The sequence below is a fragment of the Lepidochelys olivacea genome (genome assembly GCF_965140295.1).
Source record: "Lepidochelys olivacea isolate rLepOli2 genome assembly, chromosome: 10".
Taxonomy (NCBI): Eukaryota; Metazoa; Chordata; order Testudines; family Cheloniidae; genus Lepidochelys; species Lepidochelys olivacea.
The window spans coordinates 38,191,872-38,212,281 of NC_140420.1; the positions used below are offsets into that span (position 1 = coordinate 38,191,872).

The 20,410-nt window shown below is 46.1% G+C and overlaps 1 protein-coding gene across 1 annotated transcript; it reads left to right on the plus strand.

Annotated features, from left to right (window-relative positions):
• The first annotated feature begins 735 nt into the window (after positions 1 to 735).
• On the plus strand, positions 736 to 19,636 carry RNPS1 (RNA binding protein with serine rich domain 1). Its single transcript, XM_084641436.1, is given in 9 exon segments — positions 736 to 912; positions 914 to 964; positions 967 to 992; positions 4,073 to 4,228; positions 4,554 to 4,745; positions 11,565 to 11,667; positions 12,583 to 12,736; positions 13,335 to 13,476; positions 18,400 to 19,636. Coding segments are annotated over 9 exon segments (1,092 nt in total). The 5' UTR covers positions 736 to 750; the 3' UTR covers positions 18,506 to 19,636.
• The last annotated feature ends 774 nt before the right edge of the window (positions 19,637 to 20,410 follow it).

Consider the following 20,410-nt stretch of genomic DNA (forward strand, 5'->3'; position numbering starts at 1 on the left):
GAGGGTACCCCACAGGAAGGAATTCCCAAGTGTGCCTTCCTGGGTTCTCAAAGGGGTTTTTGCACTTGGGTGGTGGAACCATCTACCCATCCAAAGTCAAAGAAAAGCTGTAACCTTGGGAATTTAATACAAGCCTGGAGTGGCCAGTATTAATTTTTAGAATCCTTGCACTCAAAAGTGCCAGAGTGGGGAATCAGCCTTGACAGGGGCTATGGCAGATGCTGGGTGGGAGGGACATGTGGAGGCTATGGCAGAGGCTGGTGCCATCCTATAGGACAAGCAGGGAGAGGCTGGGTGCAGTGCACAGCCCAGGGCAGATGCTGGGTGGGAGGGACACAAGGGGGGCAGGTGCTGATGCTGTTGTGTAGGATGAGTAGACCCTGGAGGACGCTGGGTGGGGTTTCCCATTGTCCAGTTTTCCACCTAATACCCAAGGGACCCTCCCTAGCCGGGTAAAAATGAGCGAGTAAGCGAGGGTGGGCGACAGTGAGCGACAGAAGGAGGGATGAAGATGGAGTGAGCCAGGCGGGGCCTCAGAGAAGGGGCGGGACAAGGATGTTTGGTTTTGTTCCCTCAGAAAGTCGGCATGAGGTTATGGCAGATGGCGGTTAGATGGGGCGGGGCCAGGGCAGATATGGTGGGTGTGGACACGACGCACCGGGTGAACTGCGGGAACCCTGCGAGGAGCTTTTTGGGAGAGTGGGGCCGAGAGGCTGTTCTCCACGCAGAACGGAGTAGTCGGCGGCGGCCATGACTCCAGCCCCCATCAGACCTAGGGGGCGGCGAACAGTCTCAGCCGGGCTGCAGCCCGCGCTGCCAGCAGCAGCGAGCGACACGGACCCTGTCTCTTTAAATGCCTTCCGCATCCCTCTGCGCCTTTGGCGGGTGACGCCATCAGCATGCGCCGTCCGGGGCGCTTCCCGCTCTGTGTAGAACCACGTCTATTGAGCGCGACGGGGTTGGGAGCGGCGGCAGTGGCGGGCGCCGAGGATGTAAGTGAGGGTGGCGGGGGATCTTGCGGCATCCGGCCTGGGTGAGGCGTCGGGGGGCCCCGCGATCATCTCCGGGCCCTTAGAGGAGGGGCCTGGCGCTGCGGAGCAGGATATGGCAGGTGGGGATGGGAAGGCCGTGACCTAACCCGCCCCGGAGGAAGGAGCCTTGGGGGAGGGGTCTTTGGAAAACCTGCCTGGGAGTTTAGGACTGGGCCGCAGAGGCACCTCTCCTTCCTCATGCTTACGGGGATCGCTGTGCACTTGGGCCAGGCCGCCCCGCTGGGGTTTTGCAGCGGGGATGGTGAAGCTGCGTTCCCTTGTAGCTGGGGGTCAGGGGTGGGCCGCTCTGGAACAGGGTGCAGGTTCCAGTACTGCCCTCTCCCGCCATGTTCTCTGTTCTGCTGTACCTGCTAATTGCAGGGGCAGTTCTAGGGGAGGATCCGCCTCTGTATCGATCCTGTTCGGGGCTGCTTTTCTGTTCCTGTTTCTCAGCCGTCATCGTGGCCACGTTCATAGTAAGGCCGTACATGTTCTGTGGTTACTAGCAAAACCATAGTGCATCTGGCACTGCAAATTACAGCACATTTTCCCTAAAATATGCTGTGCAAACTGAGATACAGACTGAACACAAGCATGTATTTATCTGGGTATTTCTGTGGTCTCTATCGCTATAGTAGCTAACTGCTCCTTGTATGCTAATGAATTTAACCTTGTAACACTTCTATAAGGAAATGTTATCACCATTTTCCAAATGGGAACTTGGAGCACAGAAAGACTGAGACTAAATGACTTGCCTTAATACCGAAGACCATACAGGAAGTCTTTGGCAGAGCTGAGTTTGCCTCACCCATCACTGAAATGTAACTTTACAGGAGTAGAGCTGAGGTGCATAACTCCCTAGAGCAGGAAAGTGAGAGAGTAAAGTATCAAATCTGCATATTTTGTATGACTTTTGCTTATATTTTTCATTTAGATATTAGGTGTTGCAGAAACTCTCATTTGTTAGTAGAGAGGTTTTCTTGGTAATAAGTAGGAAAAAAGCATATTGCTTGCATATGCATGTATATGTTTTTCTGTAAATGTATACATAACTTGTTCCTGATGGAATTATCTTCCAGTGAGTGTTTGCTAGGAACAAAGTTTCAGCCTGAATATATGTGATAACTGGGTGAAAGTCATGTAGTCTTGTCTCGTTCACTGAGATTCAGTTTTGTCTCATCGGAAAGTAGACATTTGCAGTCAATTTGTTGATTGCAAATAAGCAAGACAAAATGAGTTTCCATGGGGGGGAAGGGAGACAATGGGCAAATTGTCCTGCTCCAGAAAATCAGTGTAAGAGAATTGCAGATTCAAAGGACAAAACAATATGAAATCCAGAAAACTATATGGAGTGTATTTGTATTGCCAAATTTTATGGCAATGTAATGTTTCTAAATATGTAATTTATGTAATGTGCCTAAATATCTAGCTTCATTTTTGTTAGTAGCATTATGTATCCTGTTTTATGGGTCTGGCAGTGCATAGTCACTTTTAAAAATGCAAATAATCTCCAGTTGCCTTCCAAATGTTTAATGAGTTGACTAGGATAAGAGATACTGTATACAGCTTATGACCACCATAATGGTGACTGTTAAGTTGACTCTGTAGTGAGCATAAACCAAACAGGAGCAATCTACCAACTGCTGCTAATGGCTATTAGGTCACATACCTCTGGCACCTTATTAAATGGTAAGCAATCTACCAATTTAGTTAAAACATGAAGATATATTGGGATACCATATTATATATGGGATAAAAGGACCTCTGATGGATTGCACCTAGGGTTCAGCTCATGACTAATATTTTAATATGAATTAATGATATGTTGATTTCTGTCCTTTTATATGTATCAGGAGTACAAAGAGATCTGTAGGGGTGGATGAAATTTGAGCCCCATGTAGGCCTTCCACCAAGAGAGATTTGGACATGCACTGTTGCAGTTACAACAGTGCATCAGACTGGTTCCTCAGCTCAGTCCCTTGCTTTCAAGGCTGGCAGAGCAATGGAGGCAGCTTGCATCCACTGAAAGTAGGGACACAGAGTGCCCTATGTAGCTCTTGGGAAACACCCCTTTGCTAACCAACATACCTTGTGGCAGCAATTGGCTCTAGAGGAAGCAGTGCTTAGTCCTCTGAGGGGTGGATGGCTGTCACAAGGCAGGTTAGGAACACACACACCTGTCAGAGGAAAACTCAGGGAAAATCCATGTTTTCTCTGTCAGCCATATGTCTCGGCTTGCTAATTTGTACCCTTTGTACTCTTATGAAAATGTCAGCTGACACCTTGAAGCATCCATATCAAGTCTTCAGCAAGATGGACAGTGTGTATCTGTGTGAGCAGGCACAGGTGTTTGGCTCTAATAGCAATGTAACAATGTGAGTAACTACAGTACTGTGTGTACAATATGATACTGTCAATATCTCATTAGCTGACCCCCACCTCCTGCTGCCTTTATTGAAAAATAGGTTTGTTGTTTTTGCCAATACATTAATTTCTTGTTTCTAAACCCTTTTATCTTGTCACTAGGCCGCTCTTTGGAGTTTATTGCACTCGATTAGGGATCGTTTCTCAGAATCAAGGAGTTAGAAGTGAGATTTGAGATAAGTGAGGCCCATCCAGTGCTGCTTGGGACGCCTCAGAAGGGAAAATGGAGTTTTCAGGAATGAAAAAGAAGAGTTTGCTAGGATTCAAAGAAAATAATAAAAAATCCAGCACTAGGTAATAATTCTGTCTGAATTTTCGAGGCTTATCCCCACTGGGGACATGTAGGATACTAGGGTGTTTCCAGTGAGGATGTGGAATTGGAAATGTGTATCTCTTCTCACAATGAGAATTTTCTTAAATTACAACTTTGACTTCCTTCTTTAAAGTCTCTCTGTAGTATGAACTTTTGTGATCTGTGTTTTTAAAAAAAACTAAAAAATCCTAGTGCTCTGGCCCTGCAATAATGGTTATTCTAAGTTGGCTTTAAAGTTTAGTGTTTTGTTTTTTGTTTTGTTTTTTTAAGTGAAATAATTTCTTTTGACCTTTTCTTTTTAAAGGGCTCCCTCTCCAACAAAGCGCAAAGATCGGACTGAAGACAAATCCAAGGACAGATCCAAGGACAAAGTGTCCACCAAGGAATCAAGTGAAAAGGATCGTGGTCGGGACAAAACGCGCAAAAGGCGCAGTGCTTCCAGTGGTAGTAGCAGTACCAGGTAACCAGAGTTTCTGTAGTGCATCCCAGTGATAGCCCAAATAGTAGTGAGTTGTGCTCCTGTAAAAATGCTACATGTCTGCTTTGTGGTTCCCCATATTAGAAGACTCCTTGGGGGATTGTGTTGCTAAAAAGTGACCCTCTTGCTTTATCAATGAGTATGCTTTGCACAGAGTGCAATCTCTCCCTTGGCTGAAATAATGTTAGCTGTGAAGTTGAGCTCTCATCACTTTAACCACCAATTCTTGTCTTGTGCTTACCTGGAGACGATATTCAGCTATCCTTTCCCCTGTGTATTCTGCACTCATTTTTTTTTTCCCCAAAAGATCCCGCTCCAGCTCCACTTCCAGTTCAGGGTCCAGCTCCAGCACTGGTTCCAGCAGTGGGTCCAGTTCCTCCTCTGCATCAAGCCGCTCTGGGAGCTCTAGCACCTCTCGTAGCTCCAGTTCCAGCAGTTCCTCTGGATCCCCAAGCCCCTCTCGACGTAGACATGACAACAGGAGACGTTCTCGCTCCAAGTGAGTTTGATTCATCCACTTAAAATTATCAGGTGGTTGGGAAGTTGCCATGGAGTGTGTGGGCTTGTGAACAGAGAACTAATCTATCTGTTTAAAAATAAATTGCGTGCTTTATTCATATCCCAGAGATATAATCTAGCTATTGCTTGAGCATGCATGCCACCTGCGCTTGTAACATAACTACATGTTCTTCAGGAAGGAGTTTAAAGATCTCATTAATTCATAACTGACGCTCACATATACCACACATGCAAAATCACGTATCTAAAATGTATCCATGCCTGATTATTTGGGATCTACAGAAGGTGGGGCATATAAGACTGTTTCTCTGCATACTCTGGGACTTGTAGCAGATTGAAACTGGTGGAAAAATTTAAAGAAAAACACGATTCCTTGTAAGGTAGAGATTGAACTGAGTAGAATCTGTTTCTTTGTTTCTCTAGAATTCTTCACTTTGGGTATAACATGAAACTAGTGCTGTGAATAAAGTCACAAAATCATAAGTTGTCTAGTCCAGTTCCTTCTGAGTACAAGACTGTTCTCCCCCCAAAAGAAGTGTCTGTACTGGACAGTTGTTTGGAAACAGTTTGATTTTTTTCTCCCCCACAAAGGTGCTATACAGGCACAATGTTTCATTTATTCATGTAGACGTGGACGTTAGGAAGGGCTGGAAACAAATCTTAAAAGTGTGAAAATTTGGGGTCTGTAACAAAGGCCTTGTGTATGTCAGGTACTTTGCTTCCCCCACTCAGTCTATTGTAATCGGTTCAGTATGCTTTTTGGTGGTTTATTGATATTTGCCTTAGGCCACCCTCAGAGCTTATTGTTTGTATTGTTATAGTACAAAAAGCTCCAAACAAGGATTAGGGTCCCATTGTGTTAGACACTGTATGTGCATGTATCAAAAGTTATGGTTCCTGCTTAATGCACTTACAGGCTATGGCTTTGATCCTGCAAATGGGCGTAATTACAATAGCCAAGTTAATCGTGTGTGTGTTTGCAGGATTGGGATGTAAGTAATTTTCAGCATGTTTCAGATCTTTATAGTGACTGTGATTGTAGACGTGAAAATAACTGGCTTTCCACATCAACAGGTTGGGGGATGCGTTAGGCTTTTGATGCCTAGAAAGGCTGGGGGAGGTGTTCTCAGTTTTGATATCCAGGAGGCAGTTGAGGCTTTTGCTGGTAGACAGGGGGTGCATCTTTTTCCGTACTCTCTTCACTTTAAATTCTGGGGGTGGGATTAGATTTGACTTGATAGCAAGTAGGTGCCAGCTACGCCCTGCCAGTACCTCTAAAAATGATAGCAGAAATATCAGGCTAATAAATCTAAAATGCTCAGTAGTCAAATAGCTAGTGTTGTCATATTAATTTGTCAGATTTCAGAGCCAACATTCCAATGAAATTATTGGGAACTTTTATCTTCAAGGTGTTCCCTCCCCAAGATATAGGCACACATTCCTACAGCATCAATTTACATTCACTTCACATTGTGAGGGGTATTTTAGCAACTATAAAGATTATAGAATTAACTGTTTCAAATTAAAGGTTTCATTTTTTTTGGAGTACAATTATGTGCCAATTTAAAAATACTCCAGAAATATGCAGCAATTTAAGTGATTGCATAATCACATGGCACCAGGGTCTCTGTCTAGAGAGCAGAAATCGGAAAGCTCTGAATTGCTAGATCTATAATTTGCCTGTTTACTGTGCCCATGTCACCTCCTGCATCCCTCACTGTTCTTTGACTTCAAAGGGGTAAAGAATAATAGCCTGCTGTCTCTTAGGCTCTGTCTACGCTTAGGAAATTTAGGAGAATTTTTCCCCATGACCTAAACTGATGTTAACAATGCTAGGAGCCATAGTATCATTGGGGTTTCAGTTGCAGACATAATTTTCAGTACTGTCCTCTAACTCTGCGGGAGTTACTCTGACCAATATGGTGTCAGCAGCCATAACTCATTTACACTCGGGTTCCCATTAGCAATGCTGTGAAACTTTTCTAAAATGTCCTTAGTATAGATGGGCCCTTATTCCCATGCCTTGGCTTCTCCCATTCCCTTTATGCAACCCCTATAGTGTGATTCTTTCTCTTAGCAGCCACTAATTTGAGCAGTTAGAGTTAATAATACTTGCATTTAACTTTACCACTTCAAAGCACTATAAACAGTCTTCACCAGTGTGCCCTTGTGAGGTAATATCCCCATTTAACCGATTGGAAAACAGATAAGATCCATTGGTTGATACCATCTGAAAGCTTGAAAACTCCATTTTCAAATGGTATGTCTGTATTAACCTAAACCTGTCTGGGATAGCTGCTAAAATTATGTGGAAATGACTATTGTGAAGGGGTTTTATTGGTGGACCAGTATAAATGCACCTTCTCCCCCACCCAAATATAATTTGGCTTTTTGCCTGTAATGGGGGTGCAGCTGGCCCTCTCTGGCTTCTGCCCCTGCTGCACCCACAAACCAGCCAGAGAACTCTCGGTTGGTGCAATCACCTGTGCCCTTTATTTACAGTTTACTTTCCCACCACCTAGCTACAGCTTCAGTATCACAGCCCCAGGAACTGCTAGCTCAGTGGTTCTCAAACTTTTGTACTGGTGACCCCTTTCACATAACAAGCCTCTGAGTGCAGCTCCCCCGCCCAATATAAATTAAAACCACTTTTTAATATATTTAATGCCATTATAAATGCTGGAGGCCAAGCAGGGTTTGGGGTGGAGGCTGACAGCTCGTGATGCCCATGTAATAACCTCGTGACCCCCTGAGGGGTCCTGACCTGGGTTTGAGAACCCCTGTTCTAATTCCTGCAGCCAGCAGAGAAGAGCTCCCACTCCCTCTAACTCTCTGGCTCCTCCCTTTCCTTCTCCCACTTCGGCTTCCTTCCTGCCAGCCTTTATGTAGCCCCTGGCTAAAGAGGCTGGCAGCTGTTCCCCGTTTGCCACTCAGGCCTGGGCTTACTCAGCCAGCTCTAATTCCCCTTTCTTAATTGCAGCTGGTGTGAGAGAGGCCTGGCTCAGGGTTCCTTAGCCAGCACCCTGTTACAGTGCCCCTTCACTTATTTGTGATGTATGTAGAGGGTCTGAAATATTGTTTCCAAAAGTTTATCTGCTTTTTTTTAAAAACAGAAATTTAGATCTTATCTACCCTGGTAGACTTTGACTGGTGAACCTAGTGCATTTGGGATCACAAGTCAAGAAACTGAAAGCTGAGCAATAGCAAAAAAAATTTTTTTAAGAAGTATTTAAACGCATCTGTTTTTGAGAACACGCATGTAACTCCAGTGGCTAATAAAACACTTGAGAGAAAGGAAATCTGTTCAACACTGAACACTCCGTCATTATGGCAAATCCCAAAGGATAAACTGTTCAGGAAGGAGAGGCAGGGCAGAAAAGATGGGGGAGTAGCACTGTATGTAAGGGAGCAGTATGACTGCTCAGAGCTCCGGTATGAAACTGCAGAAAAACCTGAGTGTCTCTGGATTAAGTTTAGAAGCATGAGCAACAAGAGTGATGTAGTGGTGGGAGTCTGCTATAGACCACCGGACCAGGGGGATGAGGCTTTCTTCCAGCAACTCGCAGACGCTACTAGATCGCACGCCCGGTTCTCATGGGCGACTTTAATCATCCTGATATCTGCTGGGAGAGCACTACAGCGGTGCACAGACAATCCAGGAAGTTTTTGGAAAATGTAGGGGACAATTTCCTGGTGCGAGTGCTGGAGGAGCCAACTAGGGGGAGAGCTTTTCTTGACCTGCTGCTCACAAACCAGGAAGAATTAGTAGGGGAAGCAAAAGTGGATGGGAATCTGGGAGGCAGTGACCATGAGTTGGTCGAGTTCAGGATCCTGACACAGGGAAGAAAGGAGAGCAGCAGAATATGGACCCTGGACTTCAGGAAAGCAGACTTTGACTCCCTCAGGGAACTGACGGGTAGGATCCCCTGGGGGAATAACATGAGGGGGAAAGGAGTCCAGGAGAGCTGGCTATATTTCAAAGAATCCCTATTGAGGTTACAGGGACAAACCGTCCCGATGTATCGAAAGAATAGTAAATATGGCAGGCGACCAGCTTGGCTTAACAGTGAAATCCTTGCGGATCTTAAACATAAAAAAGAAGTTTACAAGAAGTGGAAGATTGGACAAATGACCAGGGAAGAGTATAAAAATGTTGCTCGGGCATGTAGGAATGAAATCAGGAGGGCCAAATTGCACCTGGAGCTGCAGCTAGCAAGAGATGTCAAGAGTAACAAGAAGGGTTTCTTCAGGTATGTTAGCAACAAGAAGAAAGCCAAGGAAAGTGTGGGCCCCTTACTGAATGGGGGAGGCAACCTAGTGACAGAGGATGTGGAAAAAGCTAATGTACTCAATGCTTTTTTTGCCTCTGTCTTCATGAACAAGGTCAGCTCCCAGAATGCTACGCTGGGCAACACAGCATGGGGAGTAGGTGGCCAGCCCTCTGTGGAGAAAGAAGTGGTTAGGGACTATTTAGAAAAGCTGGACGTGCACAAGTCCATGGGGCTGGATGCGTTGCATCCGAGTGTGCTAAAGGAGTTGGCGGCTGTGATTGCAGAGCCATTGGCCATTATCTTTGAAAACTCATGGCGATCGGGGGAAGTCCCGGACGACTGGAAAAAGGCTAATGTAGTGCCCATCTTTAAAAAAGGGAAGAAGGAGGATCCTGGGAACTACAGGCCAGTCAGCCTCACCTCAGTCCCCGGAAAAATCATGGAGCAGGTCCTCAAGGAATCAATCCTGAAGCACTTACACGAGAGGAAAGTGATCAGGAGCAGTCAGCATGGATTCACCAAGGGAAGGTCATGCCTGACTAATCTAATTGCCTTCTATGATGAGATTACTGGTTCTGTGGATGAAGGGAAAGCAGTGGATGTATTGTTTCTTGACGTTAGCAAAGCTTTTGACACGGTCTCCCACAGTATTCTTGTCAGCAAGCTAAAGAAGTATGGGCTGGATGAATGCACTATAAGGTGGGTAGAAAGTTGGCTAGATTGTCGGGCTCAACGGGTAGTGGTCAATGGCTCCATGTCTAGTTGGCAGCCGGTATTAAGTGGAGTGCCCCAAGGGTCGGTCCTGGGGCCGGTTTTGTTCAAGATCTTCATAAATGATCTGGAGGATGGTGTGGATTGCACTCTCAGCAAATTTGCGGATGATACTAAACTAGGAGGAGTGGTAGATACGGTGGCAGGTAGGGATAGCATACAGAGGGACCTAGATAAATTGTAGGATTGGGCCAAAAGAAATCTGATGAGGTTCAACTAGGATAAGTGCAGGGTCCTGCACTTAGGACGGAAGAATCCAATGCACCGCTACAGACTAGGGACCGAATGGCTAGGCAGCAGTTCTGCGGAAAAGGACCTAGGGGTGACAGTGGACGAGAAGCTGGATATGAGTCAGCAGTGTGCCCTTGTTGCCAAGAAGGCCAATGGCATTTTGGGATGTATAAGTAGGGGCATAGCCAGCAGATAGAGAGGAATGATCACGTCCCTCGATTCGACATTGGTGAGGCCTCATCTGGAGTGCTGTGTCCAGTTTTGGGCCTCACACTACAAGAATGATGTGGAAAAATTGGAGAGAGTCCAGTGAAGGGCAACAAAAATGATTAGGGGTCTGGAACACATGACTTCTGAGGAGAGGCTGAGGGAACTGGGATTGTTTAGTCTGCAGAAGAGAAGAGTGAGGGGGGATTTGATAGCTGCTTTCAACTACCTGAGATGTGGTTCCAAAGAGGGTGGTTCTAGACTATTCTCAGTGGTAGAAGAGGACAGGACAAGGAGTAATGGTCTCAAGTTGCAGTGGGGGAGGTTTAGGTTGGATATTAGGAAAAACTTTTTCACTAGGAGGGTGGTGAAACACTGGAATGCGTTACCTAGGGAGGTGGTAGAATCTCCCTCCTTAGAAGTTTTAAGGTCAGGCTTGACAAAGCCCTGGCTGGGATGATTTAATTGGGGATTGGTCCTGCTTTGAGCAGGGGGGTTGGACTAGATGACCTCCTGAGGTCCCTTCCAACCCTGATATTCTATGATTCTATGTAGCCTTCTTGCAGATTGAGCGCCACTTGGATCAATTTCTAGTTAGGTCTTTAAGGTGGTCTGGCTGGATATTTGGTTTATGTGCATCACCGGCAATCTTATCTTAAGCTTTTGGCAACAACACGGTTGTGCTATGTAGGAACATTCCTTGCTAAGCTTGCTTCATAATTCATTGGTCTTCCATCCTAATAACATGTCCATAGACAGAAAGCTGCCAAAACCAAACCTGTGCTGATGGAAGTGGTTGCTAGGTTTGGCTATGAACCCAGCAAGACACTAGCTCCTCTTCAGTTAATGTATGAGAACTCACAGTACATATGCTCTAGATCCCAAGAGGTCCTCCAGCAAAATCAGAGATAAACAGATTTGACATTCAGGATATTTCTTTTAAACTCTCCATTCCTGCAGATTTTTTAGACCCTTATTTATTATAAAGAAGCAAAACAAGATACAAGTCTGGTTCAAAATGATCCTTTGCCAGTCACCTTTATGTGTTATGGGTAAGGCTGTGAGTCCATCACAGAAGTCACGGATTCATGGAGCACCAGCAGGGGGCCCGAGCTGTGTGCTGCGGTGCCCCCCAGAGCACCTGCACCTCTTCCTACCCCCCTCCCCTGAAGTTTTAGTTAGGGGTATATAGTATAGGCCATGAATTTTTGTTTACTGCAAGTGACCTGTCCATGACCATGACTAAAACGTAGCCTTAGTTTTGGGGATTGGCTTGTACGTTACCAGGAGATTTGATAGTTCTGTGATATTCAACTCAGGTCGAAGCCACCCAAGAGAGACGAAAAAGAGCGGAAGAGACGGAGTCCATCACCCAGACCTACCAAAGTGCATGTTGGGAGACTCACCAGAAATGTGACCAAGGTAATGGCCTGCCCCTCTTTATCCTTGAACTTTCACATCTTTGGGAGAGTGATTTGAGTTTTTTTAAAAAGTATCTTCAGAAACAGTTTATTACTAGCTTGCAATCAGGTGTCACTGTGTTGGAAGTTCTTACATTATCCATATGCAAGGTTGAGGTGCATTGGCAGACCTGTCTGTGGGGAAACTTGCATGGCACCAAGAGCAATTAATCCATGCCAGGGTATGATTCTCAAAAGACCTGTATGCCATGTCCCAGATCTAGTGCCCTGTGCTATTAAGCAGGGGACTTGGATTTAAACCTGTAGTTGGTTTCCTGGTTCTCTCGCAGGGTGTTGTGTAGCTTACATTTGTCTTTATTGGAAGTTGAAAAATTACAACTGGAGGCCAGCTGAGAATGTCTGCAACTGATCTGCAGGAGTGGTGCTCAGTTCAGTCCTCCTTGCCAGATAATTGTTTTGGTGAGGTGTGAAGCCTTCTTAGAGGGAACATGTAACTATATGATGCTATATAAATGATCGTAAATGTTAGAGAGAAAATACATCTGTCATCTTGAGTGTTTGACCCCAGACAGCCCCTCTCCTTGCCATTTCCCACATAAACTTCATGACTTCATTCATTCTTTCACTCCTGACCAGTTTACCACAGCCTAGATCCTATGACCTTTTTTGAGGAGGGTAGTCGGTAGATATTTGTAGGGCTTGGGAATCCTGAGGAAGAAGCTGAGTAGGCAGCGATAGAGGGCTGGTAGGAATTCCAACTGTATCCATATCCAGTTAATAAGATTGGTCTTCCTTGATGTTGATACACAAAACAAGATGAAAAACCAGTATGCCTCCAGTTTAGCATTCCCTATCAATACCATCTGGTAAAGTGGGAATTGGCGGTGTCCTTAATAATCACTGTTTCTCTCTCTAGGATCACATCATGGAAATATTTTCCACTTATGGGAAGATTAAAATGATTGACATGCCAGTCGACAGGTTAAATCCACATCTCTCCAAGGGTTATGCCTATGTGGAGTTTGAGAATCCAGATGACGCTGAGAAGGCGCTGAAGCATATGGATGGAGGTAGATACCGGATGTTGTGCAAAGAAACCGGCAGGACTAATAGAAATCCATGGAGGATATGAGGGTTGATACAAATGAGTTTAAAGGATCATTGCCCTGAGTTGCCTTATCAACTTTTGTGGTTTTACAATCTCACTTTCTTAATCCCCTCCCCCGCATGTCTTTCTCTTCTCTATTGAGGGGTGAGGGACTCACACAAGCAGTGAAACTGACCATACAGGGGAGACAGCTAAACTGAACTTACATAAATCACTGCCTTACAAAGTCAAATGACCCAAAAAAAACCAAACTCTGTCATCTGAATTGTTGCTTGTCAGAATAGTAGGTTCTAAACCTTTCATGGTTTTTAGGCAGAAGTGATTGTTAAGTTGACTGTCTAAATGATTTACTCAGGGCGAGATGATGAGTCAGTGGCAAAGTTGGGGAGAGAACCTAGCCCTCTTGATTCTTGCTGCAACCACTAGATCACGAATGCTCCAAACATACCAAAGCAGCAACCTTGTGAGGATGGAAATCTGTAGCAGGGGTGCAATAGTGCTGTGTGTAGCACACTGGTGCTGGAAATTTGTAGCTCATTCTTTTTTTTAACTGTAAACAGGACAGATTGATGGTCAGGAGATCACTGCTACAGCTGTACTGGCACCTCGGCCTAGGCCACCTCCCAGGCGCTTTAGTCCACCAAGGAGGATGCTGCCACCACCACCAATGTGGCGTAGATCGCCACCTCGCATGAGGAGAAGGTGAGCCATATTTTATGAAGTACCGTAGAAATGTGTAAGCTAAAAAAGGGTGTGGTAAAGTTTAGTTCTTAGCACCAAGTATCTTGTCTGTGGCACAGATTTCATCATTGGTAACTTTGCCTCCCTGGGCTTGATTTCAGCAAACTTTATCAGTGACCTATTAAACCTGGAGACTGATCATCTTCACTCCTGGTTTAGTAAACACAAACTCTTAAAGATCTGTTAGAAGCTGCTGTTACCACTATGGGACATGATTGGAGATCTTTACTGGGCCGTGCTCAGAACAGCTTTTGGAGTTTTTGAGACACCTATTTCTTTACATACCAGGGCCTAAAACTTAGATTGACCTAGCTATATCACTCAGGGCTGTGAAAAATGTCATGCCCTGTGTGATGTCGCTATGTCGACCTAACTCCCAGTGTAGACGCAGCTAGGCTGACAAAAGAATTCTTCTATCAACCTAGCTACCACTTCTCGGAGAAATGGACTGCCTACATTGCTGGAAAAACCTCTTGTGTCTACGCTGAAGTGTGTGGTAACTATGCTGCTGTAGTGTAGACATACCCTAATAGCTGAGTTAACATGATGTAAGATCCACAGTATATCCATCAACCACCAAACTCTGTTTATTAATGTCCTTCAGATGTTAGCTCTTGTATTTTCCCTCCTTCATTTAATCTCTGTCCTTCCCTAATCTTTGTACAGTAAAACCTCAGAGTTAAGAACGCTTGTCTAGGAGGTGCAACCCTACAGGCAGGGGCAGTGAAGGTAGTTCCTCCAGAACTGAGAGGGAAAGGATTCTACTCCTGCTATCTCTAGATTCCCAAGCTGAAAGAGCGACTGCGGCCTATCCTAGACCTGCGTTGCCTCAACAAGTATCTCAGGAAACTGAGGTTCTGCAAGGTTTCTCTGGCCTCCATCATTCCCTCACTAGATCCAGGTACACTGCCCTCGATTTGAAGGACACATACTTACATACCTCCATCTTTTGAGGACACAGGCGCTTCCTTGGGTTCATGGTGGGCCACAGACATTACCAGTTTACAGCACTTGCCTTTGGCCTCTTGGTGGTCCCGCAAATCTTCACGAAGTGTATGGCAGTAGTCATGGCCCACCTCTGGTGCCGAGGTATACAGATCTACCGATACCTCGATGACTAGCTGTTAAAAGGCTTCTTGAGGGGTTAAGTCCACCACAGCATCTCGGTACAAGCGACTTGCAGAGTGCTGGGCCTCCTAATAAACGAGCAGAAGTCAACATTAGGCCTGGTGCAAAGAACAGAATTTATAGGAGCTGTATGCGACATGTCTCAGGCCAGGGCCTTCCTGCAGGAGGCCAGGTTCAAAGCCATGTCAGATTTAATCACCTGAGTGTCAGTGCACCTGCTGATGCTCCTGGGTGTTTCTGTGTTTGCTAGACTACATGGCGGCATGTACCTACATGGTGTGGCATGCTCAACTGCACCTCAGACAGCTTCAGATGTGGCTCCTGTCAGTCTACTTGCTGAGCAGGCACCATTTGGACTCTATTCTCACCATTCTAATGTCAGTCCTGGTTTCCCTGACGTGGTGGTTAGATCTGGTCTCGGTTCTATCTGGAGTACCCTTAGAGTCCCTATGGCCTAAGTTCCTGTAAGCCACATGGACAGAGGCGCCTCTCCCGCAGCACGGACCTGCCGCAGCAGGGAGCGGTGCCTCTCTCTTTTTTTTTTTTTCTCTCTCCTCTCCCTGCCCAGGTGCTGCTGCAGGGAGAGAGAGCTGTGGGGGAGTCCTCTCTCCCTGCTGTAGCCCCCAGGAAGCCTGCACCCCAAACCCCATATCTCTGGCCCTACCCCAGAACCTGCACCCCCAGCCGGAGCCCTCACTCCCTGCACCCCAATCCTCTGCCCCAGCCCTGAGCCCGCCTCCCACGCTCCAAATCCCTTGGCCCCACCCCCACCACATGAATTTTATGTGTACCAATATGGAGGCGATGTGTGAGACATCACCTCCATATTGGTACACATAACAAAATTCATTCCGCACATGCGTGGGAAAAATTAGAGGGAATGCTGCCCACGGTCCTCAATCATGCTGGTATCAGATGCGTTGGACCTGGGGTGGGGGGCAGCCTCAAAACCCATGGTCTCTGGTCGAGGGACGAGGTGTCATTACACGTTAATGTGAAGAAACTCAGGGCAATATGCCTGGCCTGCGAAGTGTTCTTTCCACAGCTCTCAGGCAGAGAGGTGCAAGTATCGATGACAAAGTGTCGGTGTTTTATATCAACCAACAGGGAGGGGCACACTACAAGATCCTCTCTCAGAAAGCCATCAGGCTCTGGGATTTCTCTGTGAAGCACTCCATTCACCTGCCGTTGTCGCATTTCCCCGGAGAGTGGGACATGTTGGCAGATCACCTCAGCAGGTTGTTCTCCTCTTACCACGAGTGATCTCTCCGCACGCAGGTCACCAGCATCATCTTCCAGAGGTGGGGGACTCCCCAGGTGGACCTGTTACCTCTGGGCAGAACAAGAAATGTCACCTCTTTTGCTCTAGGCTTGGTCAAGGCAAAGACTCTCTCTCAGATTCCTTCCTCCGGTCATGGTCGGATGGCCTAGGTTCTTCTAGGTGGGAGGGATAGCTCAGTGGTTTGAGCATTGGCCTGCTAGACCCAGGGTTGTGAGTTCAATCCTTGAGGGGACCATTTAGGGATCTGGGGCAAAAATTGGGGATTGGCCCTGCTTTGAGCAGGGGGTTGGACTAGATGACCTCCTGAGGTCCCTTCCCCTGATATTCTATGATTCTGAAGATCAAAAGGGACAAGGCAAAGGTCATCCTGATCACCCTAGCATGGCCTCGCTAGTATAAGTTCAGCATGCTCGTAGATCTCACAGTTGCAGCCTTCTGGACTTCCTCTCAGACCGGACTTGCTGTCGTAGGACCACAGGCAACTGCTCCATCTGAATCTAGTAGGCCTGCATTTGATGGTGGTGCTGCTGCATGGCTAAATGTGGATGAGACTGCATGCTTGGTATTTTGCTAGGTAGCAGAAAGCTCTGTGCTAGGGCAACCTACCTGGCCAAGTGGAAATACTTCACTTGCTGGGCACCTGAGCAGAACCTGTGCCCATCACAGGCATCCTTGCAGTCCATCTTGAAATATCTCCTTCATCTGAAGCAACAAGGCCTTTCACTGTCTTCAATCAAGGTCCATCTGGTGGCCATCTTGGCGTTTCATTCCCGACCTGAGGCAGATTGGTCTTTGGCCAGAAGATGACAAGCAAATTCATTAAAGGGTTGGAGAGGTTCTACCCACAGGTCCATGATCCGATTCCACCTTGAGACTTAAACCTGGTCCTTCTCCTTGTGCTCCTCTCGTGGAAGTTCAGTTTCCTGGTGGCAATCACTTTGGCCAGGAGAGTTTCAGACCTTCAAGCCTCCTTACGCTGTGTTCTTTAAAGATAAGTTTCAACTGCATCTCCACTTAGCCATTCTACCCAAGATGGTATTGCAGTTCCATGTCAACCAAGACCTTTTTCTGCTGCTCTTCTTCCCAAAACCATATAAATCAGAGGAGGAAAGATGCCGACACCCTCTGGATGTGAGAAGGGCCTTAGTCTTCTATGTTGACCGGATGAACCCCTTCTGCAGATCCATGCAACTGTTTGTTGCAGTTGTGTATAAAATGAAAGGTCTTCTGGTGTCCTCCCAGAGGATCTCGTCCTGGATTACAGTCTGTATCCGGGCATGCTATGAGCAAGCGAAAGTCCTGCCTCTGGCTGTTATGAAGGCCCATTCTACCAAGGGCACAAGCGTCTTCAGCGGCCTTCCTGGCGCAAAAAAGGATATCTGCAGGGCTGCAACATCATCGTTGATTCACACGTTCATGTCCCATTATACAATCACCCAATAGGCTGGAGACAATGCCAGTTTTGGGAGAGCTGTGTTGCTATCGGCATGCTTGTGAACTCCCAGCCCACCTCCAAGGACACTGCTTGTGAGTCACCTGACATGGAATGGACATGAGCAAGCACTCGAAAAAATAGTTGCCTACCTTTTGTAGCTGTTCTTTGAGATGTTGTTCATGTCTATTCCATGACTCACCCTCCTACTCTGCTGTTGGAGTTGACGGCAAGAAGGGCGCAGGGCTGGTCGCGCCCCTTATACTGGTACATGAGCGTAGGCCTCCAGGCGGTGCTAGAACTGGCCCTATAGACACCACTGGGGGAAAAATCTCCATGCATGTGGCATGCACACATTTGACATGGAATGGACATGAGCAACACATCTCAACAACAGTTATGAAAGGCAGGTAACCATTTTTTCTTGGCTTTAAGTTCATGATATCTTGTTTTGTGTTTCCCATTAGATGCATGTATATAGGTCCTACAAAGTCAGTTAAGATTACTGGCTTCTGTTTGTAGTCCAGGCTCCGTCCCCCTTTCTGTTTAAGGGAGAAACTCTCTGAAGTTGCAGTAAGCTAACAGTTCTGCAGTGTGATAAAGAAAAACAACGCAAGTTTAATGTTCGGAGCCAGAGGGGCTGTACTGCTGGTGGTAGTATTGGCACTGGAGTACCTAGACTCCCTGGATTCACAGGTTAAATACCAGTAAGATCAACTTAGCTCTTTGATTTTCTGTGAAATATAAATAGAGTATAGTGCTCTTTACTTGGGTGGGGCAAGGTCTTTCAGGTGAGAATGTAAAAGCCCATGGTCTAGTTTGTTCTCTGGTGGCTTGCCATGGTATCCTTGTTCAAAATATTCCCTCTTGCTGAGTTGTGTGCTGTTGAGCTGCCTCCTTCCACCCCAGAGATGGCTGCATTTCACTAGAGCTCTTTGTATAAAATGTTTTGGGATCCTTCTGGTGCTAGATGCATGTAAAATAATTTAAACCTGTTTTCCTTGTCTCCTAATGAAACTTTTCTCGTCCTTTTCTCTGGCAGATCCAGATCTCCAAGACGCAGGTCCCCTGTTCGCCGACGGTCAAGATCCAGATCTCCAGGCCGAAGACGTCATCGCAGCCGCTCCAGCTCAAACTCTTCACGATAAAGCAAAAAGGACTGGACAGCTTTTTATTTTTTAACTTAAATCCCACCAGACTAAATATTGTACCTTTTTTATAATGGGCCTGGGTAAGGGGAAGTGAGAGAAATCAAAACCTGGCAGTGAAGGCAAATTAAGAGGAGGGGGTTTCCTGGCCAGTAGGCTTAGCATGCCATGCAGAAAAAACTAAAATACTGACCTCTTTTGGGAATCATAAGGCTGGCTACTACTAAGAGAAGGGATGGGGTGGGGTGAGGTGTTATCCATCTCAAGACATCAGTGCATATCTTCAGAACTGGTGGTACCCAAACACAGAAATCCGCCTCAAACTTAAATAGTCAGTTGTCATTCTGCCCCCATGCCCTGAATAGTGAGATCATAAATTTCTGTTTGTACAAAGAGGCAGGGTGCTGCAGACTTGCATGACATTGAAGGTGATGATTTTTGGCCAGTCCCACTGCGTCACCTACTGCATGTTAGAAACAGGCCAAGAATTGAAGGACTGTTTTGTAACGGCCCTCTTTAGGGATCCCCTTGCCCTTCCTGAAGGGTTTTGGTACAAATTTCACACACAACCCTCTACCAAATGGTGTAAATGTTTCCACCTTTAGAAAACACAGTACAAACTGGCAACACTATCAAAACCCCACCTTACTGCAATGAAAAGGGGGCGGTTTGAGACTGATGCTGTTTGGATTAATTTGGGTAATCTTGCAAAAGGCAAGTAATTTACCATCTATTGTACAGTCAATCTATAAAGTTTGATTTTTTTTTTGTATAACTTTGTAGCATCTTAGGTCATGTTGTGTTTGTATTTGTGTAGAATGACTATATTGAATAAACCAATAGAGTTAAGATTAAAGAATATTCATTGGTTCCTTCCCTGTAGACTGTTGGCCTCACCTGTACATTGTGGGGGTGAGGTAGCAACTCTAACAGCTCCTTTTTATTTTAAATGTTTAAGATAAAATCTTTTCCACTTAATCCTGGAATGGATGAGCTTCATGTTACTGGCAACGGCAGCTGGCTGATCAAGAGGAAAGGTAATAGAATTAATTTGAGCTAGAGAACAGTGATTGTGTCATGAGGTCAGTGCATACACATGGTAAAAATAAAGTAAGTGCAGCTTGAACTGTATTTTTCTTCCCTTCTACTCCCCTGCTGTTTCATCTACAGTCTCGAAGACTTGAGCAGAGATTCCTCCCAGCATAGTTGTACCAGAGGGCATGTCACATGGGTACTAGTTTCAGGAGTGCCATCAGCCTCCTTTGACTTTCTGCTTCTCTGACTCAGAGTCTGTAGTGAGACCCATACTCTTCTCAGTTGATGAAGGAATCAGTTGGAATTCTAACCTCTTCCCTTGCTCTTGAAAATAACTTATCACATCCCTTTGCATCCTGCCAAGACAACTGTGAGAGACAGCCAGCAGGCCAGTATTGGAGGCAAAAAAATAAACAGGTATGGTGGACAGTCCCGTTCGGGATGTTGTCATATCCCACTAACTGCCTAGGAGAGTGGAATGTCCTGTTGCTCAGGTCTAACAGGCAAATGGGGGAGGGAATCAGCCTGATGCTGGCTGAGGGCCTGCTCCAAGGTGCTGCATTAAGAGGCACAGTGGCAGAACAGGAGCCCAAGAAGAAAAGCAGTGTAATGAGGCAGGAACAGGCAACAGAATATCTCCTTTGCAGCTAGGAGATAGAGATCTAAGAACTCCCTGCAGCCCTGACCAAGTGACAACAGGAGCAAGCTGCAGCTGCCAATCCAGATCACATGGTAGACGTGGTGTAGCCCAACTAATACAACCCATCCGCCTAAGGCATGTGCACCTACAGGCCCTGGCCTGAACGTGTTTTCTCCATGGGTACTGCCCTGTGCAGCAGCGTTGCTTGCTAGGGATGAAGAAATCTCAGG